Raw genomic sequence first — 22,560 nt, forward strand, 5'->3', positions numbered from 1 at the left:
CCTTAATTATATGTATAGTATAAACTCTGAACCCACTCATGTGTATGGAACAAGACTGGGATTTCTCCTTCTCGTGGCTGACTACTCTCCCACCCCACGATCTTGGGGAAGGAGACAAGTTTTGACCACTTCTCTGGGCTGGTGAATTATAACCATCTAGTTCCTTTTTCAACTGATGAGAAAAAGGCAGCCTTTTGAGGTTTCAGACTTTATATAGGGGATTCAGTTCTTTCTTCCTACAGCACATAACCTATACCTAGTTCAACATTCTTGTGGGTGTTTCTTTTTTGTGCACGTGTGTCACTGGGGATGTTTCCTAGCTTTGTGAATTTGGCTATAAACTATAAATATTTTGTTCACCATTTCTATATATCTATATGAAAGGGGGCCCTTCCATGTCAGCTCAGTCCACCATCTTGCTGGAAGTCCCTTCCATTTACTCTTATTATCTTCTCTGCACATTCAGGGAAAGAATTTATAAGCCTTGTAGTTCTGTGACTCAAAATTGGCTTTTTGAAGAGAACAATGACTTGAAAGCAATAACTGGAACCATTAGAAGATCTTTTCCTTTCCCTTATTTGGGGTAATTAACAGAAAAAACACTCTAATAGGTGCCTTGTGGAAGCTGTCAGACATGGTTATCCAGCTGGCGTGAGTATTTACTCAAATCTATAATGGTCTCAAACTTTTTCTTGAAATCTTTTAATGAAAGTATACCATCTAGTCATCTTTAACTTACATTTCTTCAATTAAGTACAAGGACTTCTTGAAATTGGCAGTTCTATAATATCAAGCAATGCCTCGTTTCACAGCACCAAATGTGAGGGGAACTGACTGAATGGCTTAAGTAACCCCTGGGTCAATAAACTGGGTCATTAGCACCTCCTTTAAATAATTGTTTGTCTGTTACTGGTTCAACATTTATATAATCTGTCATAATACCTTGGTTTCTGAAGGTACAAAAATTACTGCTGTGGGCTTTGCGAGTATAATGTAAGTAGCAATGTTTTCACAGCGACAGTTTAACCATCCTGTCTGGTACTGAGTGAGTTAAAGCCTGAACACCACAGCTAATTACTATGTAATGCTAACCTTAGTTTGCTGGTTCATTTTGAGACTCTTTAAAATATGAACTGTGTATTTTACCCCTATGCACTCTCTTAATGATTTGTTTTTTTAGACTGAAATCACTTCCAGCCATCAGTTATACTCTTGGTCCCTACATATGCACTTCTCGAAGCACAAATATTTCTTTTTCCTATTGGTCTGCCAGCCCTGTCAGAGCAAATTTCACTTTAAACTAAATGCTATGATACTTAAAACCTCTTGGATTACTCGGGCTGCTAGTGTGATCTATGACCTTCCAAGAATGACAGCTGAACTCTCCAATTTGCTTATGCTGCTTGGGGAGCTGGAAAAGCACATGCCACAGAGGAAAACGGCTCTGATGCTGAACAGAGACGCGAGTTCTTGCTGGAGGTGGGAGCAGGAGACTATTAAGTACTGAAAAATACTAATAAGAAATGAAAAGAAACTAAACATGCTGTAAAGTCGAAGACCTCAAGCATAATTCTCAAAAGTTAATGCTAGTCCTGGAGACGTTTTAGTCCAGTTAAAATATGAATAACGACCTTCAGTGACTGTAATTTACGTGCCAACCAGAATCTTAAAGCGATAGTGCATTATCAAAAGGAACAAATTCAGGAGATGGGGCAAGATCGAAAATTATCACGAGCACGGCACGAAATGGGCTAGGTCAGCTCCCCATCTTTCTTTACGAAACAGACAGAAATCTGACGCAGACATAATCCATGAGGTGATACGGCTATCTGACATGCACGCTCCCCCGAATGACACATCAGTCTCTCGTAAATGGAAAATTAATGGGAAGCTTCTGGTAAAACCTTGTCTCCTAAGTCCTTAAATAAATAATACAGTTGGGGAATATTCTGACACAGTTTTGAAACTTTTCACTTTTACTACCTTACATAAGAGGTGGATAAATGTTTGCTGTAAAAAAAAAAAATCTCAAAAGTCTTATCAAACATACGAAGCTTAATACAAAGCTTCCAATTCATGTCATGTCTACTTATTCATTTACTTGTCTCAATAATTCTGAAGCTAAACAACCTACAAATTACCTTTGGCTGATAAAAATCAAGTGGTGGTTGATAAAGTCTATTTTTTCTAGCTAAATCAAACTCAGTAATATTTTTCTAAAAGCGAGGGTACGAGTATGGATCATAGAAAATATATTTAAGCAAATTAAAAGGGCATGATTTTAAATAGCTAAGCTTGAAAGTTTGAAAATTTGACTCTAAGTTTATAATACTATCAAAAGTACTACAAAAAGGCATTTCCTTTCATTATTATAATATTTTTAAACCTCTCTGTTGGGCAGTGTTATACAAATACTTTCAGCCACTAAATCAGTATTTCAGCAATCGAAACAGGTCAGATAAATGTTTCATAATTATCCAGCGTCCTTTAGAGCATTTAGAATCTTGGTATAGTGTATAGAATACACCAATAGTGCATTTAGCACTGGAAGAATAGGTACTAAAGTAAATAGCTACTCTGAAATTTTATAAACTCTCTCGGTCCTTGAGAACACATTTGTTATATTATGGATCTGTAAAAACAAACCAACAAACAAACACGAAGGTAAATTCGTTTCCTACTTAGGTCTAGGGCTCACTTTACATGTCGAGATATGGCCTGACTCAAGTCATTCTGATCAACCGGACCGAGGCCATCTGATGACAGAACGAGTTATTTCTGCACCACCCTTCCCCTTTGGGCTCACACTGAGGTGACACGAAACAGATGCCGGGTAGCCTGGCATGTAGAAGTGTATGGTCCTAGCAAATATATGTCTGACTTGTACCTTATTACCATATTTTACAGCTATGATTTTCAAAGCAACATAAGGAAACATCATACTTTTGCTATTTATCACTGATGTACATGGACAGTTTTCTCCCTTAATTTAAGGACTAGCAATTATGTTTATTAAATTCAGCAAAACTAACTTAAGTATAGACATAGCAACAACTCCTGATTTTTCTTCATGTTAGGGGGGCCAATGACCTCAAAACCAGGATATCTGAATATGATTTCTGTCTCCACTGATACAACTTGTTTCAGTCATCATCTGTAACTTTCTTTGCCATGTTTTTTGTAAAATAGGATAGTGTCTGTCCCTTCCCATCTCTCTGCCTTGAGATTATGTTTCCTAGTCTCTTACAATAACAGTACACAGACTGTCTCTAATTTAGAGTATATATTTGGTGTTATTATTGTCATGACATATGAACATGATACAGCCTTCCCTAAAAATACTCAGGAAATGCTGGCTCCTGCCACCTAAACACACAGGGGAAAGGTCCTCTCACGCTTGGCAGGCTCCTTACACACGCTCTCTGTTTGCCTGTGCAGAATTTCCAGAATTCAGAGCGACAGTTATGCCTACACATGGCACTGAATTGTTGTTGCATTAAAATAATGCCACGGCCAATCATACCTTCCATTAGCCACAGTGAGATGGGACTGCTTGTATGTCGCCTTGCCGCAGCCAACTCGAATGCTCCTGCGCACTGATCCTCTGAATACATAAGGCAGCTGCAAGGTGACATCTCTTTTTTCTTAAGCTGAGCCATCCTGCCACCTGTTGGCAGCTCAGCGGCAGCTCAGCTCGGGCCGGGACTCGAACCGCTGTTGCTCAGAGTTCGCACTTGTATAAAGGGGTTATTCAGTCAAAGCCCTACAGACTCTCAGTCATGGCTGATGCAAATGATACAATACAGTCAGCAATGACAACTACTGGGGAAGTCTTTTCATCTTATTTTATATTCAGTGAGATTATTTTGAAAGTAGTAAATATAGGTAAGGTTTTTAGTTACTTCCCACAAATGGTCACTTCCCAGGCTGCACACACTCCTGTACTCAGGCTGACTGGTACAGTGTGGCTTCTCCTGGGAAGGGCACGGGATCACGGAGAGATAATCAGGGTGCAGTATTTTCATTGTCATGGTCACTGTGTTGGGCTGTGCCAACCTGACAGTCTGGGACTTACAAGGAAAGCTGGGCAGCTATGAGGACTCTTCTCCAGGGAGATGGGGATGCACCACACGTTTCTGGGACTACAGGCAGGATAGGGTTTTAGGCAGGATTTCAAACTAGCACATAGGTACGCTGGCCCTTGAACAACACCGATCCACATACGTGTGGTTTTTCAATAGTCGGTGCGGTTCAAACTGCGCTGCTCAAGGGTCAGCTCCCCAGTTGGGAATCCGGGATCGTGGAGGGCCGGCTCTAGCTATCAGCGGATTTTCCACTGCCCAGGAGATGGGCACCCCTAACCCATGTGTTGTTCAAGGGTCAAATGTGTATCTACCTTAGTTACTTCAAGTACGCAGGACAAGGAAAGGTTACAAACTGATCTATTTTAAATGACTAAGGTGCCCACTTACTGATAGCAAACTACCTCCCTCCCAGACTTTGAGGAGAAATGGCAAGTTGCACCTGTAAGAAATTTTAATGGTTTCTTTTTGGCCCTTAGTGTATGTAAAGAACGAGTTAAATTATAATAGTTCAATAGTTATAAAGTCCTTAAACCCAGAAACCTCTTTTAAAAATATTTTTTAAGACTTAAAAATTTACCACACCTCAAAAGGTAACTCAGCAAAATTTGAACACCCTGGTAAATATAGCTTTATGGGGTTTCTTGTATCAACTTCAAAAGGTGTAATTTTTAAGTTAATGTTGCAATTTTAAACGCTTACTTGCCTAGCTATGGCCAGAGAAGTCCCCTCCCATCCTTTCATTTGAGGGGCTCTAAATTACCCACTGGATGCTGTCCACACAAATCAGAATTCCTTTTTAAGATTCCTTTGCCTTTCAATTTCTGACAGGCCAATATGAACATGCTTTGTTTTCGGCTGGAGAAATCTGAAATGGAAAGAATTTCTGAAAAAGTGATCTGTATCAGCTTTAGATAAAGCTAAAGAAAGAAAAAAAGGTTTAGAAATATAGACTATGTATGTTACATTAAATGAGAGAGAATGCTGTTTTATGTCCACAAAAGAGGAGATATTCAGGAAATCGTTAATTATGCTCCTGTTAATAAGTCCATTCAAATGACTTTAACTTTTAATCTTTAACTTAAAGGGTACAGAAAGCATTTGTTGATCGTGCCTCACTAGTTTGATATGAGACCACAGAAATATGCAGCTTTTACATAGAAACCAACACAGACATACAAAGATTTCATTTCACCAAGAAAAAATAACTTTAATAGAAATATAGTTTAGAAAATGAGTAATCATTCTCAAATCTAAAAACAAATATCATTTGAAATTAGATTCTATTAGAGAGAGACATACTTGTTTCTTTGAAATGGATCTGAGTTCTAATTAATTGATGGGGCACTAAGCAGTCATAGGATTACCCAGTGATTGGGCTGCTACTGAGGGGCTGCATGTTGGCTTAACAGTCCTACAGGTAAAACCTACACAATGATGGTCCAGAATTAATCCCCTTATCTCCAGACATCTCCTCCATTTCCAAAACACCACCAACGGGGGTTTATTGCCTTTTTTAAAATGAGAAAACCTGCTCCATTTGAACAAATCCTTTGTAAATATATGGTGATGGAATAATTGACTCTGGGTGATGGGCACACAATGTGATATATAGATGATGTATTATAGAAATCTATACTTGAAACCTATGTAATTTTACTAACCATTGTCACCCCAATAAATAAAAAAAAAAGTTTTGAGAATTCATCAATAGCTATGATGTCAGTGTTTTTAAGTTCAAAGATGAAAATATTTTGTCACTTGTTCCATTGGGAATATCTATCTATCTACCTACCTATCTATCTATCTATCTGATCATCCTCACTCCCCCTGTAAAATGAAAGGTTTCTACTCAGTAAACCTTTGCTCACAAGATGGGAAGCATTGAAAATCAACATTTACAATAAACTCGTCAAATCTCACAAATGTTTAAATTATGTTCCGGTAGGACACAGATGTGTTTCTAAGGAAGCATTATCTCCATCACAAAGCCACAACAGGCTGCCATCTGGAATAACCCTTCCAAAGAGCTTATTGTTATAATGAAGAAACTAAATTCTAGTGAGCTACCAAACCATCAAAATGTAATGTTTAATTAAACAGCCTGTATAACTCAGGAGGTTATAGTTCAATAATAATGTGATTTCTTTCTCAAATACTGTACTACTTGGCATAAAATGCAAAAAAAAAAAAAAAGAAAGAAAAAAGAATCTATAAATCTATTTACCTTTCTAATTTAAGAAAATTCATTACAGTATCTTTAATTTTTTAAAATTTTATCTTTTTCCCATCTTTAAGACATAATTCACATATAATATTGTCATCAGATTATCTGATTTCTTTTCTGTAAGAAAATACTAAAGGTATAATCTTTTGTAATGGGAGTCAGTTAATGAATGATAACACTCTACATAGCATACTCTTTAAAAAACAGTGTTTATTATTTAAGATATTATTTTCCACAGATGATTAATTGTGTCCTCTTAAGCTTAAGGACATTTCAGAAATGTTTAAGATGTCTATTCCATTAGAACACACACACTCACACACACTTATCTGAGTAACATAACAGCAGGTGGGGACCTGCAGAAGACCATAGATGTCCTAAGACTGACACTGTATTTAGTACTAATTTCTTAATTCCTTTTCTAAGCATAATACTATTATCCTTAAATATTTAAAAACAAAGTTGAAATAAAGACTAAAATGACACTTTAAGTCATCTCAAAAAATCACACTTTTACCCTGAACTGAACACTTCTCAAGGAGAAAAGGGCTGTTTCTTACTAAACTCTATGTCCCTACAGTCCACCCCACTGTTTGCCCATTAAAAAGGTTACTGAATAAAGAAAACTGTAAGTGTTAAAAGAAAACATTATGTGTACATCCTTACTTGACTGTATCTTTATGTTATACTCTATAATATCAATTTGTCATCACAGAAGCTTTAGAAGTTAAAGGTATCTTTTGGAAGTAACACTCTCCAACAGCGTATATGCTCTCCTTTTGATTAACTGCTTACTAACAGGTCATTAGTTAAGGCCCAGGAACAGGAAGGAAATAAGATAAAAAACCCCTTCATTCATTTTCAGTATGGTGTAGAGTATGATTCTACAGAATGCAGGCTATTTGATAATGAAAACTACTTAAAAAACACTTGCTAATACTGGGATATTAGAAGTTTGTTTTCCCAGTAAGTGTTTTTTTTTTAATTAAAGTTTATTGGGGAGACAATTGTTAGCAAAGTTACATAGATTTTAGGTGTACAATTCTGTAATATGTCATCTATGTATCACATTGTGTGCTCACCACCCAGAGTCAGTTCTCCTTCCATCATCATATATTTGATCCCTTCATCCTCATCTGTCACCCGCCTCCCTAAAGAAGTTTTATGACAGAGAATGCTGATATTCAGTATGGGTGACTACTTCTCAGTATATTCAGTGAGGGGTGTGGTAGAATAATACATGTGTACTAAGAATTTCTTAACTTGATCTTAACTAAGTAGGCAAGCTTCTTCATCTGAGTAAATACTGTAAGTTAAAAGTCATTTTTTATCTTATATAGGTTATTCAAATTTTTACCATATAGCACAGGTTCCTACTGACAATTATGTAATACAAGCATATACTATACATGTACTGAGGTGCCAAAAAGATGTATAGAGATGTTAAGATGTTTAGAGATGTTATCTTAAAACGTATATACATTTTTTTGGCGACCAGAACTGTAAGCTTCTCATATATCTTATGTATGTAATAAATACTATACATTGTACATTTGAAAGGATGATACTGTAATAGTAAAAATTAAATATTAAATTAAGGCACTGTAAAAAAAAGTTAACACTGACAATAAAACACAGCCTGGAGATGAAGGAAGACGTGTGTGTGCTGAACACGGCTTGGGCCCTGACAGCTCGTTTACTAAACACATGTTTACTGAGAAGCTCGTGTGTGCTGGGCATTGCGGATGCGGCTTTGAATAGGACAAAGTGCCTGCTCTTCTAGAGACTAGATTCTTTTGGAAGGAGAGAGATAAACAAGTGAACCAAAGAATCAATGAAGAGGGTGGTAAAACAGTGATTTGGGGTGGGGCGGGGGGAGAAGGAGCTTCGTTGATGTTATGTCAGGAAAAGACACTCTGAGAAAGTAATATTTGAGCTGAGACTTGAACGATAAGAACGAGCCAGTTACTCTAAAAGTCAGGAGAATATTCAATTTAAATACAAAGGTGCCGACGTGAGGCAGAACTGGGCGCATGAGTGAGGAACGGAAAGGAGCCCAAAGTGGGTGGGATTAGTAAGCAATCGGGCCATTGGTAGGAGAGGAGGCTGGAGGGTAGGTAAGTGTCAGATGCTGCAGCTCTCGACAAACCATGGCAAGGAGTTTGTACTTGATCACAGCAGCACGGGGAGCCACAGCAGGCAGGTGGGAGCCAGGACCCAATTCACACTGTCAAAAGATCATGACGGTTCCTGCGAAAACAAACGGACTGCGAGTAGAAGCAGGAAAACTAATTAGGCGGCTAGTGAATGGTTCAGGTGACTGACGATGGCGGCGTGGGCTACGGCACCAGCAGTGGAAGGAAATGGAAAGAAACAGCCAAATTTGAGACATTGTCTACACATGAAAACAACAGGACCTACAGACGGTTTGCAGTGGGGAGAGGGTGATGGTGAGGAAGAGGGAGGGACCAAGGTACCCCCAAAGCTGATGGCTTGACCTACTGAATGGTGAGGGGAGATTTACCGAGATGGAAGGTTAGGGGAGGAGCCTGCTTGCACATGGGAAATAAAAGTTAGGCTTGATGATTTTATTAAATATTCAATTGGATATGTTAAGTAGTGAGAGGAATAAGGCTGGCGGTCAAGACTAGAGGTCTCAGATAAAACACATGCTTACAGATACTATTCAAAGCTATGGGACCCGAATAAAATCCTCCAGGTGGTGGTGCAGTTACAGAAGAGTCCCCCATCCCCACCCCCCCACCCCCAAAAACAATATGGATACAGAACAGGGCTGAAGTCCTGAAGTCACCAGCATTGAAGGGTGAATAGGAGGAAGAATATCCAGCAGAGAATACTGGAAAGGAATGGAGGGCGGCTTAGCAGGAACATCAGAAAAACAGGGTCTCTTGAGAGCTGCAAGAGGGAAGTTTCACAAAGCAGGGCCTGGACATCATGTGAAGCACTGCTGAGAGTAGAGGTGAGAAAGGGTCATAGGATTTGGCAATCTGAAGATTACTGGCGATTTTGACAAGACTGGAGAAGTTGCAGAGTAAACGGGAGTCTTCTGAGAGCTGTACGGAGGGAAGTGAGACATGGGCAGTGGCTGGACAGTGATGTGGGGCCACAGAGTTGAGCTCCATAGATTCCAGATTATGTTTCTGCGCTGACAGAAAGGATCCAGCAGAATGGATGGGGGTTCAGGGCAAAATGGACTGACTGGACTTTGAAAAAAGGACACTTCCTTCATTGTAATAGAATGGAAGAAAGAAAAGTGGGTAAAAATAAGAGTAGAGATTGGGTGGTGAAAAGATAACCTTGGGCAAGTTGCTTAACTCGACAAGCTTCAGTCTTAAGAATGATGGCTCCTTTCCGGAGCTGTTGTGAAGATTAAATTAGATAGGGATGTAATAAATAATAATAGCACTTAGCATATTGCCTGGCATTCTGTAAATATATTTCAATAAGTGCCATCATTATTAGTCAACATATCTCAGATTGTAGGCGGATGGAAAACCATTTTAGAGAATAATGTTGCAAATAATATAATAAAATAAAGATTAAGTGTGCATGGCATTGAAGCCTGAATTGTTTCTAATTCTTTCCAGTAATTTCATTTAAAACTGGACCGCTCCAGAAACAAACCTTTTTGAGCAATTTCACTTAAGATTTTTTTTCTTATTTTTTAAAAGACCAAAAACTTTGCAACAAATTATGGTTTATAATGTACAGAAATTTTCTGTGGACTTTCAAATCCATAATTTTGGATGGATGATGGGCTAATAGTCTGATGCAGATTTAAAGTTGCAGAAAAACAAAGAAGCAAACTACAGAACAGCCTCCACCCCCAGATATAGAATCTAAAATTCTGTTCTAGCTAGCTGGCCTCCATCATTTTTTTCCGAGTGCAGACTATGATACTACAGTTAAGTACACACACATATGTTTATGTGAAAACACAATAATTCTAAGAGTATAAGCTACGATTTTGAAGTTTAACATTTCTACATTGTATCTAATATCTTCTGAAAATGCCTAGGCTGGTACCTCATCTCTCTCTTTTAAAATTTAAAATAGCTCCTTTCTTACCCTCCTTTGTTATTGGGGTAACTAACTGGGTCTTTCCCAGGCGGGTCCTCTGTTTTATCAGGAGACCTGACTTGACTGCCCCCAATTTAGAAATCTTATTCTGAGTTTCAATACACTTTCAGTTGTTTTTATTATGGTGACCTAAATCAGTAAATGGCTATGACACACCACTGATTTACACCCAACATTTTGATTTTTATGAGAATACAAATGATTTCTTTTGTGGACTCAAATGGCTATAACAGTAAATGTGACTTCAATGGTGAGAAACTAGATGCTGATTTTTTTCTTTTATATATTTTATTTTCTAATACTTCATATTTATATCTTATGATCTATATAAATATGCAATATTAATAAAATATATTTAACAACAGCTATCATCTAAAATGGCCTTCTAAGAGTGAATTTCTTGACAGAGATAAGTGAGGTGCCAGTTGCCAAACACAAACTAAGGCAGTAAAAAAGAAAAAAGGCATAAGTGAAAAATAAATTTAACAACATATATTAACTGAATCAAATAATTCCTCAACAAGGCTTCACTGTAGCAAAAAAAAACAAAAATAAGAAAAAAAAATGAGATTTTTATTGTACTTCAACATGAAGCATATGTTTAATAATATATGAAATACAGTTTGCTTAAATGTGATTTTAAGTTGCCACTGACTTATTCAACAGATAGTTATAATATTTCCAATTATGTATAATGGCCCATTTGATAAGAGGGCTCAGTGGATGCTTACAACAATGTTCTTTTTACTTTAAGAATAGCGCTTATAAAGTAGGGATCAAGTTTTTTAAATCCTTTACATTCCATTAAATACTATGGAATTTTCTCTTTAATCAAAAGTTTTAAATAACGTTTTGATTTATTATTAAATAAACACTAAGTGCAAAGTTACGTTGAAACTGAACATGCAACATAATCAAAGAAATAACAAACTGGCTGATTTTATTTGAGGAGAAAAAGACGTGGTATTTCAAAAGCATTAAAGCAGGCCCAATTTGAATCTTAATGGTCCTGCGCGCAAGCACAGACCCCTAACCCCACCTCCCAACACATGCGCACCTTCCTCCTCTCGGTTTGTTAACCTTCTAAACGTTTCTCTCAGGTTTGGCCTCGCAAACGCTTACTTGATAAAGTAGGTCACTTAAAAAGAAAGCAAGCCCAATAAAACGAATTACAAAGACAACAAGATTAAACTGATTGTACTGTTTTCATACATTGTAGCTGAAATTCTACAAATATGCAGTTGGCTGTGGTTTGGCATTTAACAGCATGTGATCAGTGAGGAGGAGGAAATTTTATTCTCATTAACTGTTGCAGATTTACTGCAGTGAAAAAGAGCTCTGTAACCCGAGATGTGACAGTACAGAAAGATCAAAGCCGGGGACTGGAAACTAAATAAACCCTCTGGCTACTTCCTGCAAGGAAAACTCGCTTTGGCAATGCAAAACAGCCCAGTTAAAAACGACTCTGTTTTATGAGCTGTCATAGCAGCTCAAGTGGTTTGGACCGGCTGAGTTTAGAACATTATATTTCCTTGTTTTTGTCTTAGATACTTCTGTAAGCAGTTTTACAGGCCTTTTTTTTCTTTTTCATTGTTAGCACAATAACAACAAAAAACCCCGAAACTCTTTTCTTTTGGTTGAAACTGAGAAGGTAGGTACTAAACTTACTAAAGCGGGCAGGTCTTCGTTTGCACATTCCTTTCTCATTTACTACAGTTTAATATTTTGCTCTTAGATTTATTTGGCAATATACATTTACTTTAATAATTCATATGCAATCTGTACAATTCCTATTGAAAATAAGTGCAAATCAGTTTATAGAGCCCATATGGCTCGTATCTGAGGGTGAGCTATTTGTAATACCACATCTGGAAGGACTATGGAGAATATGGGAATTAATTAATATTGCATTTAAAAACCTATAGGCTCTAGGTTTCATCTGTTTTTTCTTTTTAATATTTAAGAAAAAATATTTGGTTTAATATTTCTAATATAAGGAATTTTAAACAATTGCTCATAAATACTTAAATCACATTGTGAAATCAATCAAAACACAGATGGGCTAGAATAAATCAACTTTAAATTAGAAAGTATCCTTGAGTTTAAGAGTAAGCTCAGTATCATTGAATCCAGACTTAAAGGAAATAAAAGATGACATGCTCTATTTTCTTCTCGCTTTTATTTTTTGGATGCGGTGGTGGTGCTTATCAACCAAATTGCTTACAATTTTGTGATTCTCACTAGAATATGAATAAGCAAGCCTTTTTAATGGTAATTTACATACTGTTCCCTTAAAAAAAAACACAAAAAAAAACCTCACACATTTTTTGAAAATTAGAGCATTTCATAGGTCGAATGTATTATAAAAGCAGTCATCTTTGCTTAAGGACTTTTCCTATTTTCTTTCCACTTAAGTTTACAACTAATTTTTATATCTCTCTACAGCCAACAAAAATGCAATTAATACACATAAAAACATATGAACTTTAACACTAGATAATCACTCTTAATGGTGGTGATATAACTAACTTCTCAGTCATGACTGGATTAACTTGCATGTCATTTTTTCTAGTACAAAGCTTCGCCATAATTGATGTGTTAACATTTTTATAGGATCTAGGCATATTCACATTACTTTTTTTCTTATTTATAGACTCAGTTATGCTGAATTTCTTCTCCTAAATGAAAGTCCTAATAAAGTGACAATAAATTCGGTTTTCTTTGGGAGCACCTTTGGACTTTATGTACAACTAACACGCATGCCTCCAAAAGCTCTGCTCAGATCATCAGACTGAAAGTTAACAAGAACGTGATGAAGGAAGTTCTGTCTTCAACTTCTCTTACTTCTAAATTTCCAAAGGAAAGTAAATCACTGAAAATAATTTTCCAACCCAGTAGTATAATTTCTCTAGGATAAAACCTCTTCCCAAGTTTCCAGATTTCTAAACCTGACTTTTGGCTTGTATTTCTGTATTTCAGTAAAGTTTACAATTTGCTAATGCTGATGTGTGATAATCTAATAAAATTTGGCCTCAAAAGTTATAGGCCCAATTTACTAATAAAACCTAATTCAATTCTCCGTGGGAAATGCAAATCATTAGTGTCTTAGCAGTGGAACCAAATTTCCTTGCCTTTTCAAGGTTAGAAAGAAGTTGTCTCTATAAAAAGTCTAAACAAGTAAGACAAGCCTAATGTATAAGAATTCATTGATGGGCATAAAACAACAGTGTCATGTATATAAACACTGACATCTGTTAATTAGCTAAATAAATGATTTGCATGAGACAGTAACCCTTCCAGACTGAGATCATCTCACTCACTTCATCCTCATTTTTTTACACAACTAGATTAAAATGTAAGAGATTTTAATGAACTAAGTACTTAAGAGAATTGAATGGTAGCTAACTAGTTACTATGTTAATACATTTGTAGCAATTTGCCTACAGGCAATCTGAAGCACCCTTTTGCAGCTAACCATGTCAAATGCGTGACAGCAAAACAGGTCATCAGTATGTCGTGTCCTACTATGAAACCTACATATCGTACTCTGAATTGTAATAACATTTGCTCTAAAACCTTCTAAAACACAGTTCACTCTTAGGCTCATACACTGCTGCTAGTTGGAGGCAATAAGGGCATAAAAGTGCTGGCTCTCCCAAGCTTAAAGACTTCGCCACTTATTAGCTATGTGGTTTGGGGCTAGTCCCTTAAAAACATTTGAACCTTAATTTCTACCTTTGTTAAAATACAGACAATACTACTCTCTGCCTTGTCAAACCTCACACACTTGATGTTAAATGAGATACCTGATGATACACATGCTGGCTAAATGCAAGTTATTAGTCTCTGTATACTTAGATTGAGGGAAAAAAGCCTTAAATATGGTATTCTTTGAAACTTTTAGGAGGTTCCTAAGATATTACATCTTCCGGAAAAAAAAAATTGGCAAAACTGCTATCAAAATATTTAGAAAGGAAAATGCAATTTAATGTAAAGATTGTGTTAGAGCAAAAGTCTTGTCATGTAAAGACCACTTATTTGCATTGGTTTGATTTTCTCTTAGAACTGTGTTACACAGCTACTGTCTTTCTTGTTCTCGTATTTTCATCATCTCACAAGTTTAAGAGTAGAATGACCACTTCTTACTTTAGAGATAATTTCACCTGTCATATAATATTATCTCTTACGAATGGTCTTAGTCATTTCAAACAATTTTACCCTGTATTTCTGATTGGCTAATACTGATGAAGGTGGAAGAACTTAAAATTATTTCTATTGGTTAGTCCTCCATAGAGCACTTCTTATTGAGCTTGAAATACAAGTTTTACATACATTAAAAACAAGGTCATTTGGATAACCAAATATAATTATAATAAAAATTTGCACAAATCTGGATATTTTTAGATTAAATAATATACTCTGAAACAGAGCGACTTTTAAAAGTAAACAGGACAATGCAATAGTTATCCTTTTTACCCTTCAGACAGAAGCAACCCCTCTCCCCCATCTACTGCCCTCCCACCCCCGATATCATACTTATCTATTACAATTCCACTGACTCCATTCCCACTCTCTACTCCACATCCAGTGACTATATGTNAAAAAAAAAAAAAAAAAGTAAACAGGAAACTGTCTTCTTACTCAACCCTACTGTTCCTATGAAGAGGTCCTACTCTATTTTTTTAATCATGTTTTAACAAAATTCCATTTAAACTGGGAAGCAGAACTCTTGCAAATATCCCAAACTAGCTAAAAACAAGGATCAGAGACCTATGCAAATATGAACGTCAAGAACCAAGAGTAAATTAAAGGTATAACAGTGCCTTGCATATACTAATACAAAGTATTCAGTAAGTCTCTGTTTTTTAATAGTATACATTGTTTAATAGGCTTGTCTTAAAATGAAGACATATTTACATATTAACATTAAATCAACAAATCTGTCGTTATAATGTTTTAATACATGCAAATGAATACACATGGAATAACTAAGCATCCCAAACATACTGCTGACTTTTAGTACTAGAATTACAGATGTGGGTACTGGTGTACTCAACTTAATGTTATCAAAAACATCACAGTTGAGTAACATTTTTATCAAAAATAATTTTCAATAAGGAAGAAGCAGATTATTGTATAAAGTCTCTGTGGTCAATTCTTTAAAAAGTGAAGAATTTTTATGTTAGAATATCTATTGCTACATGTATCTATTTCTACATATTTTGACTTTCTTGACTTTCATATTCACTTAGATCAGAACACCACTGTAATATAATCTAGTATGTGGACAAGATCATGTGGCATACATACATAAAAGGAGGTGCTGAAAATAACGTTTATTCCACAATTAGATAAGTATACATCACTATACTCAGCGTATCGATATTTTATGACACACAATTTATTTCATTTAAATCATTTATTTATGCAGGCTTTATCTTTGATGACTTCATGAGGATAAATTCTTAGAAATGAAGATACAGACTAAAAAGGAAGTGAACAATGCAAGGCTTGTGTTCTCTATTACCAAATACATTCCACAAAGGTTTTCTCCATTTCAATTCCTACCGGAGGTGTATCAGAGTACCTCTTTGCTTCTATATGTGGGTATTAGCATTAAAAAAATCTTTGGCAATTGACAGGTAAAAAATGGAATCTGGCTGCTTTATTCTATAACCACTGTGTCTGGAAAAATGACTAAAGTCAAGAGTTTTTTTAGAGGTTTCATGTAGCATGTTTTTCACTGAGAAATAGGAACAGGAAAAGACATTAATAAATATCAAAAAGGCTATGTTCATTTTTGATAAGAAATTAATAACACACTAAATAAAGCAGTGCTTTAGTTAGTGGTTATCTTCAAAAGATTTCATAAATATTTACCCATTCATTTATAGTTCTTACAAATGGTCGGTCTCAATATCTATCAAAAGAAAGGCTTCTCAGAGGTTCTTTTCACTTCCTTTTGATCCTTCCATATAATGCCTATAATGCAGCCCTAGTGATAAAGGTCACCAAAGCTTAAACCATTAGAAAAAAATGGGAGAGTTTGGGTCATCAATTAAAAATTGATAAAGGACTTATCAAAGAAGGGGTTTTATAGGCCTATTTCCTTTCCTCTCAATATAAAAGAACTTCCAGATTGGTCAAATTAAGGGTTGTATGTACCAAAGACAATGATTTGATTTCTTCTTTGAATGATTGTTTTGAAATAATCTCGTAATATGTAGCTCTAGAAATAATATGTAGTTCTGTAAATACTACACAATGCCTTTTAGACAGGGAATGTGCAATTTTGAGGTGCTTTTCTCAAGTGAAAAACTGAGTAAATAGCTGAGTATAATTAAGGGGGGAGCAGGAAAAGGTGGCGTAACTGCTGCTAAAGAAATAAGTCTAATTTTTACATGTGGAGTCCTTGTCTTAGGAAAAATTATGCATGCAAAAATTGGAATAAAAGGTTATCTCTTATACATTAAGGAAATAGATAATTTGTTAGGTCTACTCAGTATTACTTTTTAAAAGTGCGACTAACATTTCAATTGTGATTTAATATTTGAAAAAAAAATAGAGTGAACAGAATGAAAGATACATGTTTGCAATATATAATACATACAAATGCACAAAAAAGCTGATGCCAAAGTACTAAGAAAGGAAAAAGAGGCAGGCTTGTAACACGCACAGAAAATCAAAGTGTAGGGATCAGATGGCTCAGATAATGCACACACCTAGTTCATCTTTGTGAAATGGTCAGTAAATGACATCACTGTGCCAACCACAAAGAAGAACTCCAGGCCCTCTGAAAAACATTTTTCAAAGCCTCAAGGAAACCTAAGCAGCCTCTGCAATTTTTTTTCCAGTTTATGAAAATTGGATTCCTATAAAAGAAAAATGGACCATTTTTACTGCAACAAAAACTGATTTGTAAAAGCTGGAAGCAGTTAAAAAATACTCAACATGAGGTTCTTGTTAGTCTTGAAAAGTAAGAGTTATAATAAAAAAAAAAAACGGTCCAAAAATATGGTACGGATACATGGTAAAAGGGGGGAGAAAAGCTAGTCTTACTCCTATTATTTTTAATTAGCTTCAATAGCAAGTTCCACTTTACTTTCTAACACCAGTTCAGATTTTTGCAGGGGAAGATTTACATCTGGCCCTCTGGGATTGGCAACTCTGCAGCGAATGCCTTGGGGCCTTAATGTATTCTGCATTACCTCTAAATGTCGGGGAATTCTGGCGCCAAGAGGTTCAAACTGATAGTGACACATGTCTAAAGCCCAGGATTCGCTGTCCGGCTGCCAGTATCTATTTTATCAAACATCCAGTCTCCCGCGCAGGACAGGATAGATGAGTTTAACAGTTTTCAGTGTTTCCAATTAAACTGCCTTGCTGTATTACAAGAGTGCAGGCATTCGGATTAAGGACCCCCTGACTTGGATTTTAAGAAAAATACTCATTTGAACAATTTAAACAATTCTTTAAATCTGGCTTAGTTTCCACATCTTAACAGATTTGTCCTATTACTAAACTTTGCCATTTTAGGAAGAAAGTGAAGAATTTTTTCTTTGAACATTAAAAATAACATAACAAAAAAAGACTCTTATCATACAAATTAGAAATTTATTTTTTACCTTGCGGGAACTTGGGATCATCTCCTTTACCTGAGCCCACTGAAACTGATGTTAGAAAACCACAAAGACTGAAAAACCACGAGTACTGGCTAAAGCCACTCGGCAGTGCCATATTGTTTCATGTTCTCGAATCGTTAAAAACAATGATAATGATAAAAATTCACATTTTATATATTAATTTATTATTTTTTCCCCCAGATAACTCGACAGTGCTTACTTAGCAAAGACATGTGATACAGAACAAGGAAAGAATTTGTAAGTCATCTGGACAATTTCCCTGTTTAAAAAAAACAAAATACAAAACAAAACAAAAAAAAACCTCAAAATAAACATTCCCTCTTCTTAAAAAGTTTTAAAAATCAGCATTTTCAATATTGAAAATTGAATCAAAATATTTTTTCATAGCTAACCCAAATTCTCCATGTTGTCTGTTAAGTTTGCTTACTCTTATCTCCAACAGTGAAGAAGAATAAGAATTCAACACTTTTAGTTTATATTACATCTCAAAAAATACTCCTATTTTGCTTAAAATCAGTTAAAACAAAAAAATTCAAAAGCGGTATTTTAAGTCAATGTTACTTGATCTAGTGGGCTTTAAATTTACCTATTGGATACCAGGAGCTGAAAGATAGCCATTAGTTTAAAATTTCACATCTGGGACATTACGTAGCAAAATGTTCATGCTAGAATATGTAAATAATTATGTAGCAATTTAAAATACTTAAATCTTTGTGGAATTAAAAAGTAAGCCCGAGTTAAGATCTATGGTTTCTGACTATCAAAGAAGAGCATAGAATCCTATTAAAAGAGAATCCTAACCAACCAGAAATGATTGAATTAAAGGAAGAGTAAATGATTCCAGCCAGAGGAGGAAATGTAGAAAGAAGGACTGTGAGTTCGGGCTACACTGTAGACTTTCTCTATCTCTCTGCTGATCCACTGAGAGTCCCTTCTTATTTGATCTATTACCTACAGAAAAATTGGGGGAATTCATTGTAAATTACTTCTTCTGGAAATAAAAAAGAAAACGATAGTTATGTGATTTAAGGCCTGAAAGATTACAAAAGACAAGAGATGAAAGACTTTTTCTCAGGGGAAGTTCTTTTTAAAGGGAAAATGATTCTCAAATCAAATGATTATAATAAATAAGCATATCACTCTTTTGATTTGAAAATAGTCTGTGGTAAGTTTTATTAACTAATCCTTTAATCCAACATTACTGTGATATGTCTTTTATGATATGAAGACGCTACTTAAATATTTTTACCCTGGTAAAGAAACGAAGGTATAAAGGTAAGAGAATTTCCCCAATCATTTCTAAGAAGTTATTAAGAGAATTAAGGGATAAAATCCTGAAATCTTTGGACACAGTGCATAACTTAGTCATCGAGTATTCCTGTCTCTTAAAACATGTTTATTATTTTATAAAATTACTATTTTTGAAAAACAGAAATGAGAGATTTTGCTGAATTGAGCTCATAAGTTCATTGTTTTGTATATTCAATTTTAATGAAAATGTTCAGGTTCTTAAAAATCACATAATTATGTAAAAAATGAAAGCAAGTCTTTCTCAAACAAGTAATGCATCATTAGTAACAGTGCTTTCTTTGATTGGCAGTATCTGAAGGAGACACAAAATCTATGCTGTGGTCATAGTGAAACATAAATAGCAGAACAATTAATCTTGTAAATGCCAGCAACAAAAATCTTCCACATAAATATCAGGATTATAAACCCAAATCATTTCTTTTTTTTTCAATTATGTTTTAGAAAACATTTGTGCAGTGAATTGTCGCATGATGGAGTACAGTAGTTATAATGATTCAACAGCCTCTACTTAAATAATTATAGCTAATTTACACAGAAACATCAGAATTAATTAAAAGTCATATGTTTCTTGGAATGTCACCATGTTAGTTTTTATTTCCTAAGGCTAGAGGTTTCTGACCATGACAATCCAATATACCAACAAAACTATTTCTAAAGTGCTAGTATTTATTAAGTCCACTACAGAATACTGAACTACATAGAAGGTTATCGCATTTCATGTAATACTATAATTTTCAACCACGTTTTTAAACTTTGGGTCATGGCCATCAGAGAGTTGTAAAACCAATATAGTCAGTTGTAATCTGCATTTCAAAAATGAAACAATAGAATAAAATAGAATATATCATTATGTATTACAGGTAGTAAGACTAATTGCCATTTTAAGAAATTTTTGTTTTACATATATATGTGTAAATACATATGTATAAACAAATACGTAGGTATGCACTGGGTTGCACTATGAAAGGTATTTCTTAATGAGGTTGTGGTTAAAAAAATGCTTAGAAGTTGCTAGAGTATGTCATACTTCCTTCCAATTACCATCATGTTTGAAAGAACATAAGCTCTGGAAACATATTGACCTAAATTAAAATTTTTTTCTGTCCCATCCTACTTGTGTGAGTTGTTTACTTAAATTATTAAAGCCTTGATGTTTTCATTTGTAAAATGGCTGCAACAATAATTGCTTTAAAACATTTGCTGTGCAGGTTAAAATAAACATGATGAAGATTTGTAAAATAAATTATACACAATAGATGAATAATGGTTGTACTATTTATTGGATTAAGTGGATTATAAGTGATCACTAAGAGTTATAAAATAATAGTCATATTTGTCCTCTTTCATTTAAAAAACACATAAACACATCCTCCAAACAGGAAATAGTTTATGTTAATAAAAAGTAGAATTTTAGAAGAGGAAAATAAATTAATAATTTAAAGAAAAAATAATCTTAACGGCAAATAAGACTATAGCTATCCATCAGACTAGTTTAGCGTGAAATTTCAATAGGCAGCCTAAATTAAAATATCACACCTCTAGGAATGGTCTGAAGGAGAAAATATTGTTTACATATTCTGGTAAGATTTTAAAATCAATTAGAGAACAATGCTGACATGTCAGATTTTTTTTTCCCTTAAATATTTTATTTGAATGCCATCCAGGGAGGAAAAGTCTTTAATCAAAGCATCAACTTTTTAAAACAGTGATGTCTGAAAAATTGTTAAAATCCAAGTATTGTGTTCTTATTTTATATTCTATTTTATTGGCTTTGGAAAACACTTAGGAAACAATCTGGCTTCGTTAATTTGGCAAAAGTACTGACTCTTTCACTAGACAGCCTGTATTTTCCAAAGCGATGAAGCATATATGGTTTTCAGGCCTGTGATCTCTTTTTTTCTTTTTACACAGAAAATGTGACTTCATAAATTAATTTAAAATCAAACAAGCATGCTTTTGAAAATTTGAGTATTTTTTTCCCTCATAATGGGAAAAGAGAAATGGGGAATGAAGAGATTTCTAGCTTTTCAAGGAAAACGACATGTATTAAATTTTTCTTGGAAAGATTGTTTACCTGCCAGGAAATGAATGCTGACCAACGATATCTCCATTTTGAAGGTGGTAATCATTGAAGAAATCTGGACTTATGGCTCCTTCCGAGGAAATTAATCCATCTAGAAAGAAGGACAAGGGTAACGAGTGAAACATATTTGTAGGGAATAAAAAGGAAACTATTCTACCAAGCAACACAATAGGAAATAGTCTGCATTTTTAATCTGGAAAGAAAAACGGCACCATGACACACTTATTCCCTTGGGAGTCTGAGGAGGAACCCATTTGCACATAAGCGTCCTTTTATAATAATGCAGTGCAACAGCTGAACATTTCTCGAGCACCTACTATGTGGCAGTACTACACTAGCACAGAAAAGAATACAATGCCTCTGCCTTCAAGGGCTGACACCCTGGTGGGGAAGACAGAAAAAGACAGGGGTAGGGGGAGGGGGCTGGGGGGGAGAGTAAGGGCAGTCCAGGCTAAGAAAACAGCATGAGTCATGACCAGGAGGTGTTAGGTAGCATGGTGTCCGTCATGAGCAAAACTGTAGTACGTCCCACATTTTATGCCCAGACCGCGTCATTTGTGTCACATGATTAGAGAATTCGATATTTCAAATAAGTGAATTTCTAAATAAGCAACGCTGGACACACCTTAAAACACACATACAGACTTAGGTTAGTAATCTTTGTAAATATATTTTATACACCCTGTGATCTTAAAAAGTGTCCTTACTGGGCCGGCTGAGTGGCTCAGTTGGTTAAGAGCTCGCTCAAGAGTTTGAGCTCTGAGCAACAGTGGTTCGAGTCAGCCCGAGCTGAGCAGCCGCTGAGCTACCAACAGGTGGCAGGATGGCTCAGCTAAAAAAAAAAAAAAAAAAAAAAAAAAGTGTCCTTACTAATAATTTAAATACTTGATGATTTGATCTTCATTATAAGCATCAATTACACAGTCATACCCTAGGTTATTAGACAAATTTGAACACCCTGTGAAATGGTTCTATGCCACTATGCTTTCTGAGTTCTTTTTGTTGCTTATAAAGTGCTTCTTTTCATAAATATAAATCTTCATTATTACTTCTTGCTGATTTTAGAGTAATACTATCTTCTCATTTGCTCCAATCTAAGAATCCAGATAACCT

General features: G+C 35.3%; 1 protein-coding gene across 2 annotated transcripts in view; it reads right to left on the minus strand.

Annotated features, from left to right (window-relative positions):
• Nucleotides 1-22,560, minus strand: part of KIFAP3 (kinesin associated protein 3) — a 117,224-nt gene that overhangs the window by 8,412 nt on the left and 86,252 nt on the right. For both annotated transcript variants that reach the window (XM_019647687.1, XM_019647695.1), the window contains exon 19: nt 21,439-21,538. In XM_019647687.1, the coding sequence (XP_019503232.1) occupies nt 21,439-21,538 (100 nt within the window). The remainder of the gene's footprint in view (nt 1-21,438; nt 21,539-22,560) is intronic.

The sequence above is a fragment of the Hipposideros armiger genome, unplaced genomic scaffold (genome assembly GCF_001890085.2).
Source record: "Hipposideros armiger isolate ML-2016 unplaced genomic scaffold, ASM189008v1 scaffold_6, whole genome shotgun sequence".
In the NCBI taxonomy this organism is placed as follows: domain Eukaryota; kingdom Metazoa; phylum Chordata; class Mammalia; order Chiroptera; family Hipposideridae; genus Hipposideros; species Hipposideros armiger.